The sequence below is a fragment of the Pseudomyrmex gracilis genome, unplaced genomic scaffold, assembly GCF_002006095.1.
Source record: "Pseudomyrmex gracilis isolate BER0280 unplaced genomic scaffold, ASM200609v1 scaffold_280, whole genome shotgun sequence".
NCBI classification, from domain to species: Eukaryota; Metazoa; Arthropoda; class Insecta; order Hymenoptera; family Formicidae; genus Pseudomyrmex; species Pseudomyrmex gracilis.
Window position 1 is genome coordinate 104,061 of NW_018020864.1, and position 8,263 is coordinate 112,323.

General features: G+C 27.7%; 1 protein-coding gene across 1 annotated transcript in view; it reads left to right on the plus strand.

Moving 5' to 3' along the window:
• Positions 1 to 4,528, plus strand: part of LOC109859720 (lipase 3-like) — a 5,019-nt gene extending 491 nt beyond the window's left edge. Inside the window, exons 2-8 of the mRNA XM_020438246.1 lie at positions 128 to 329; positions 2,237 to 2,351; positions 2,542 to 2,785; positions 2,904 to 3,062; positions 3,152 to 3,239; positions 3,946 to 4,088; positions 4,290 to 4,528. Coding sequence (XP_020293835.1) covers positions 128 to 329; positions 2,237 to 2,351; positions 2,542 to 2,785; positions 2,904 to 3,062; positions 3,152 to 3,239; positions 3,946 to 4,088; positions 4,290 to 4,439 — 1,101 coding nt within the window. The 3' untranslated portion in view covers positions 4,440 to 4,528. The remainder of the gene's footprint in view (positions 1 to 127; positions 330 to 2,236; positions 2,352 to 2,541; positions 2,786 to 2,903; positions 3,063 to 3,151; positions 3,240 to 3,945; positions 4,089 to 4,289) is intronic.
• The last annotated feature ends 3,735 nt before the right edge of the window (positions 4,529 to 8,263 follow it).

Sequence of the window (8,263 nt, forward strand, 5' to 3'; positions counted from 1 at the left end):
ATATAAAAAATATTATTTTGTAATTTTACTTAATATTAATTTTTAATTTAATATATTTTTTTTATATAATATATAATTGTGTGCTTTTGAAATTTGTTTTTTTTTCTATTCTTCGTGAATTTGACAGCCCGAATTAGTGACAAAATACGGATATCATATAGAGATTCATGACATTATTACGGAAGATGGTTATATTCTGCAACTGCATCGAATATCGAACGGTCGCAATAATAATGATGTGAAATGTAAAAAGAAAACAATACTTTTAATGCACGGTTTGGGAGGTAGCTCCGCCGATTGGATTCTCACGGGTCCTAAGAAATCATTAGGTATGCTTTATAGAGTTTCGGTAATGTTAAAAAACAACCCGGTAAAAAATTTTTTATATATACTTGTACACAAATTAAAATAATTATATCTAATTATGCAAATTTATATGTCGAATATGTCCATACAATTTTATACACGGAGAATTTCTTTTTTAAGAGAATGGCTTCAGAAATATTCTATATCAAATTACAAAATAACTCTATTAGTATCATGTTAGATACAAAAAATTATATAAAACTATATTTTTACTATATTTTTAAAAAAGTTTTGATATATAATCATATATATACTTATACACAAATTAAAATTATTATATCTAATTATGCAAATTTATATATATATATATATATATATATATATACCGAATATGTCCATACAATTTTATACATGAAAAATTTTTTACCGGGAATTTGCGCATTATATATTATCATAACATTGTATTATAAAGTTACACATTTATGACAAGATTCACTAGCATGTAAAAAAATAATAAAATGTACAAAAGATAAAAATGGATATTATTTCTTTAGAATTAAATAACGTTAAGATATTGACAATGGCTGTTTGAAGCAAAACACTGCTGATTATGTGTATGTTTATGTGTAACTTTATTTGAGAAAACTAATATATATAACGTTTTCGGTCTTCGAATTAGGCCTTTTTCCAATTATGAGTGTGTGGACATGGTTAACAAGTTCTTGAATCAAGCTTAACACAATTTCACATGATTACGCTCAGCGAGTTACAAAGTAACTGAAAGAACCGAAGGCAGGGTGTCGGTTCGAAAAAAAAAAAATTTTTTTGAAGCTTGATTCAAGAACTTGTTAACCGTGTCCACACACTTATATTGAAAAAGGTCTAATTCGAAGGCCGAAAACGTTATATATTAGAAATCAGAAAACGGATAACTCCAGATATTCAAAATTTTTAAGAAGTGGCAAGGCAGTTGGAGTCAAAAGCACAGTTGTTGTTGTGTATAAATGTAATAATGATGTTCTTTATTTATAATAGTTTGCAAAAATATGACGTTTCGACCCTAGTTTTTGGTCTTTATCAAATTCGTTAGAAATGTGCTGTTCGTAAAAACGTCGATCAAGATACAAATACAAGCTGTTACATGGTAGTGACAAGAGTTGTTACTTAACTCTTGTCTGCTTTTTCTTAAAAAAAAAAAAAAAAAAAAAAGTTATACAGGGTGTCCCAGAATTGCCGTACAATCGCTCGTAGGCAGGTATTGTAGAAGGAGTAAAACTGAGTCGAAAAGTCCTGAACCATTTTTATTAATTATTGTGAACCTTTTGATCTTCTGATCTGATAGTGGGGATATCTATATATATTTGACTGTTTTATGTTTTCTTGCCAGTACACATTATATTATTGTATTACTTTGACATCTATTTGTTAGTGATGTTGTGTACTACAATGTTACTTCTTAATTAAGTAAGTTTTTTATATTATTTTCAATTTACTAAGATGTTTGTGTTGCGCTTATTTTATTTATTGTTATTTTTTTATTTTTTCTTGTTAGACTTAATTATTTAATACTGAAGAAGGTCCAAAAATTGTGCCCGAAACGTCTATTTATTGAATAAAGACAACTTTTTATACACGACCAACCTGTATTTTACTGCTCGTATCGGCCTTTCGACTGTTTTTTGTTTTTTGTCCTTTATTATAAATAATAGAAAAAAATGGTTCAGGACCTACCTGCCTACGAGCGATTGTACGGCAATTCTGGGACACCCTGTATATAGTATTAGTTTTCTCAAATAAAGTTACACATTACATACACATCATCAGCAGTGTTTTGCTTCAAACAGCCATTGTCAATGTCTTAACGTTATTTAATTTTAAAAAAATTTGAAGCTGACTACATGTATCATTATTTATTTATTTACTTATTTAGCATACATATTAGCTGATACCGGTTACGACGTGTGGCTAGGAAATAACAGAGGCAACGTTTACTCGAAAAATCACACTTCATTGTCACCGAAAAATCGAAGTTTCTGGAATTTCAGGTATTCCAAGAATTTTATAAACCACATTCTTTGGTAATCACTTTATGATGAAAACAATTATAGAAACAATATCATTTTTTTTTAAATATTCAATTTTAATCCAAGAACGATAAGAGACAATATGAAAATAAGGTTCTTAAGGTTTGTTTTTTTCAAGGTCCTTAAAAATGAACTCTTACACGTGTTTTAGTTATCACGAACTTGGTATCTACGATCTTCCTGCGATGATCGATTATATTTTAAACGTAACGAAGCACGAGAAAATCATATACATTGGTCATTCGGAAGGTACAACGCAGTTTTTCACGATGGCTTCGGAAAAACATCGGTACAATTCGAAAATCAGTCTGATGATCGGGCTGGCACCCGCGGCTTTCATCGGCAATCTTAGCGGTCCGATTACAAAACTAGCAAAGTTGACAAATCTCGGCGCGGTGAATTTTAATTTTTTAATTTTTTTTCAAACATCTATAAATCACTTTGAAAAAAAAAAAAAAAAAAACAAATAAGTCTAAAAATATATAAAGTTTGATATGTGAATTCTATTTGCAGTGGATCGGTGAAAATTTTGGATATCCAGAAATGCATTCTCGATCCTCTTGGGGAAAATTCGTATCGAATCTATTCTGTTACGACACGGCAGTCACACAATTCTTCTGCACCAATATGCTATTTATGTTCATTGGATTTAGTCAGGCGGAATTAGATACGGTACAATAAAAAAAAAAAAATAAATAAATAAATACCTGTCACCGTTTCTTTTGTTGCGTTATTGATTTTCCTTTGTTTTCTCTAAATAGGAAACTCTAGCGGTTATCACCGGTCATGTGCCCGCAGGCGCTTCTTGGAAGCAATTGGTTCATTATGGTCAAGGATATATTAATGCAGGTATATAACTGACAATATAATTAGTATTAATTAATAATACCGAAAGAAGAGAAAAAGTTAAGTGAAAATGTAAAAATATAATATAAATTGTTTTTTTTGCAGTTTTAAAAAATAAAATAAAAAATTATATCTATTATATTTAATTGTATTTAAAGAATCTTAACAAGTTTATATAATTACAAAATTCAAGATAATATTTTGAGCCGAAATAGAAAAATATATAACAAAGTCTTTTTCGAGCTTTTAATGGATCTTAAAAATTTATTTAGAGACAAAATGCAAATAAAATTCAAATAAAATTTAACATCTAACAAATGACAAACGTTTCGGCCCTAGTTGAGCCCTCTTCAGTGTACAAAGATAAATATAAATATAAATAGAAATAATCACGTCATATCACAAAAGTTCGCAANAAGATGGAAATTGAAAAGAAAAGATGATAGATCTTACATTAAAAGTCCATGGTAGGTTGTATAATGTTTGACTTCCCGAAAAGGTCGTGTAGAATAAATAGTCGCACACAATATACAAGTTGAAGTTAAAACGTTTTGAAACTTACATATCCAAAGTAAAAAAACCTAAAAAAAAAAAAAAAAAAAAGACCTTGTTATATATTTTTCTATTTCTATACTTATTGTTAATATTGCGAGCGAATTTTATAATTTAATATATCTTATATTTTGAGCCGGTTTTTTTAATGTTTTAGGACAGTTTAGACAATTCGACTATGGCAAAGACAAGAATCTTCGAATGTACAATTCGACCACACCGCCGCATTACGAATTAGATAAGATCACGGTGCCGATTGTTCTTTTTAGTGGCGAAAATGATTGGTTGACACCTACAAAGGTTAGATATGTATATTTTTTATATGTATATATAAATATAAATATATTTATATTTCTATTATATTTATATTTATATTTATATTTTTTATATGTATATATTTTTTATATGTATATTTTTTATATGTATATATATATATATATATACACATATGTATTTAACACACAAAGCTTCATAAACATAATCGTTTTCTTTAATTTTAAGGATGTTGAAGTTTTATCCTCGAAGCTTAACAGTGTACTGTATCATTACAAGATCCCTAATTCTACGTTTAATCACTACGATTTCCTGTGGGGAAAATCTTCTTTCCAAACGGTGTTTCAACCTATATTACAATTACTATCTCAATATTAACAAGTGTTCTCACTTTCAAACAACACTAAAAGACAATTGATCTTTGTAACAAAAGAAATTATAAAAAAATTATAAAAATAAAATAAAACAATAAAACTGTGTGAATGAATTGTTCTATAATTTATTGTTGTTATTATCATTATTATACATATGTGGCGCTTATACATATATAATCCGATATATTATATCGCACTCTCTGTCATGGAAACCATTCATATCGCAACGCATATCTAACGATTTGCACTTCCCGATTATTAATACCATTGATGTGTGTATGTACATTTATACATATTTTTTATATTTTATTGTAATCAACTTGCGAGCACTATGTAAGAAACTACATCTGCTATTTTTTTTTTTTTTTTTTATTATTTTTCATAATCGCTTTGAACCATCGATATATATTGAATTATACATTTAGAGATTCCTCTTTTCTTCCGTTTCTCTATAATCGCACTTGAGCAGCGCCGAAAAAAAAATGATGGTTTCATTCGCTTTTAAGAACTGTTAAACGTTAGAAAAGCAGGAATGTATCGTGTAACTATTTACGATTCTCCGGCTTAGTGGTTAAACAATGTGTAGAATTGACACTCGCGAATATACTTAATTAATATAAATCTTTATTGAGCACGTCGTTAATTTTTTCCACGATATCTACTATATATATGATATTTATTTTTATATTTTATCTATTGTATATATATATATATATATATCCTCCAGAGGATTAGGTTTTGACAGATCATGCTCTGTTTGTTTTTCTCACATGGATTCATACGTGAAAGTACGAAATCTACAATTGTTTTTTTTTTTTTTACGTGGATTTCGAACTAGTATAGAAATATTAAAGACATCTAAGTTAAGAAAAGTCTCTTGGCAAGTGCAACACAACAACTTCGGTTAGTTATGTCACTGCTTTCCGAGATTTGAACTCGGGAGTTTTTGACTGTCATACAGTTTCCGCACAGGAAACTTAGCCGAGCCAGTAGGTCTCTCTCTCTCGATCACGCTTTAATAATTAAAATTCCTAACAATAAAATCTGTCAAAAACAGAAAATTGTCGTCTAAAAGGTAGCAACTTGTATGCGTTTTTACAGCAATTTGTTGTCAATATCTGTCGACATAATATTTTCTTATACGGACGTAATATACTATATATATCCTTATATTATACTATATATACTCTGCGTAAATTTGAAAAGAAACACGTAAAAAAAATAATTGACGATTGATGAAAGCTTGAAAAATAAAAATTAATTATTATAATAACGGCACGATGAAACAATTATAAAACAAAAAAATCAGAGAGAGTCTGTGGTCCAGGTTGGACGTTTAAATGTAACATATAAAACGCGGTGTATTCCGGACGTTTCGATCAATTTTTATTGGTGATCATCCTCAGCACTAGCTCGACTAGTCATCGCAAAGAACGTCCAATTGTACAACCGGTAATTGTACAACTCGAGAAAAAATGGATTAGATCTAATTTAAATCTAACGAGATCAAAAAAATGGAAAAATAGATCTAATTAAATAAAAAAAAAATTAAAATAATAAAAAAATAATAAAAAAATAAAATATAAATATAAATATATAATAAAATTTATATATAATAAAATATATATAAATAATAAAAAAATAAAATTAAAATAGATCTAATTAGATCTAAATTAAATCTGAATAGATGTAAAGTATAGATCTAAATAAATATAAAATAAATCTAATTTAAATCTAACAAGATCAAACAAATGGAAAAATAGATCCAATTAGATCTAAATTAAATCTAAATAGATGTAAAGTATAGATCTAAATAAATATAAAATAAATCTAAATAGATATAAGAGTAAATCTATGGAAAAATTTTACAATTTTATTTATTTTATTAGATCTACTCTTGATCTACTCGGATCTATTATATTATATTACCTCGGATCTATTATATTATATTATTAGATCACCTAAGATCTGTTCAGATCTGCTCAAATCTAACTAAATCTGAGTAGTTTTAATTATAGTAGATCTGAGAGTAGATCTAAAGTAGATTTAATAATATATAAAGAGGTGTAAATTTAATAGATCTCTGCTTATATTTATTTAGATCTACTTATTATTATTTATTTATACTTCCAGCCAGTTGGCCAAGAAGGGAACTTGATTTACACCTCTTTCCATTTATATTTAGATCAACTTTATATTTATTCAGATCTACTTTATATCTATTTAGATTTAAAAAATAGATCTAATTAGATCCAAATTAATTATAATTTGGATCTAATTAGATCTATTTTTCCATTCTTTTAATCTCAAATTTAAGTTAGATCCATTTTTTCCCGGGAAGGAACCAAAACAACAGATAACATAGACGTGCTAAACATCAAAGTATGATGTCTATGTATCGGGAGAGTTTTTAACTGACAGATTAAAAACCGGATTAAATGTATGTGTACACGTATCATATGTTTTGTAAGACGGTCATACTTTGGTCCGTTTCTTTGTGTGTTGGCGAGCGCTGCGACATTTCAATCCGGTTTTTAATCCGTCAATTAAAAACTCTCGACACATAGACATTATACTTTGATGTTCAGCGTGTCCATGTTATCCGTTGTTTTGGTTCGTACTTGCCGGTGTACATTGGACTGTCTTTGTGACGACTAGTCGAGCTGGTGCTAAAGATGATCGCCAATAAAAATTGATCGAAACGTTCCGGAATACACGTTTGATGTTACATTTAGCCTGTGGCCCCCACCTTTAACTTGGACCACGCAAGCTCTCTCTGATCTTTTGTTTTATTAAAAAATAAAAATATTTTGAATATACATTTTATTTTTACTTAAAACTAACTTTTTCATCTACTTTGATCTACTTTTGTTTAGTATTTTATCATATTAATGATATTATTCTCATTTATTAATTTATTATATATTTTTTAAATAACTCTTTGTTAATACACAAAAAGTAACTAAACTGCCAATTCCGTTCAAAATTGTAAATAGTTTCACAAGCATTTCCTGCTAAAAAGTATTTTTAATATCCATTATCTTTTCTGATATAATATATATCTTTCACACTCTTCGCGATTTGAAATGTTTCAAGCAATTTATTCTAATTCTTTTATCTCACGTACATAATAATTTATAGTTCATATAATAAGTATCTATAATTAGAGAATTATATGTATATATATAACTCATTTTCTATATATGTATGTATATATTATACAATATACTAACTTATATATATCATTTTAAAGCGTTTTCTTACGTTATGTGTGTGAGTATGTGTGTGTGTATGTGTTAGCTATACGCGAATAGGAATAGACACACAGTTTCACAAATTTAAGAACTAAAAAACAATAAAAAAAAATAAAAATTTCTTCCTCTCTTCTCCGTCTTTATCTTACGAGAAGTAATTTGGATAAATCAACAAGTTTCTACACGGAAAAAAAAGTTTTGCTATTATATAGGCAGCAAAAAAAAATGGTTGATCCTACGAAATTTTTTGTTTCATCAACAAAATATTTTGTTGGCAAAACAAAAATTTTACTAAACTTAACAAATGTTTTTTTACTGGCCATATAGTAACTAATTTCTTGCTATTTTAGCAAATTTTTTTTTCCGTGTATAGTTTCGTACATTAATCCAAATTTTACTTAACAGACGACACTTGCGCAAGATAAACACTTTATGCAATATACGTAAAAAATATCAAGTAAATATCAACTTGTATTTTAGTTTTTTTTTTTTTTTGTTTTTTATGATTTGATGTCACAATTTAATAGAAAGCAAATCAATCAAACTTTTAAATTGTTTGCAGAACTGTCGTTTT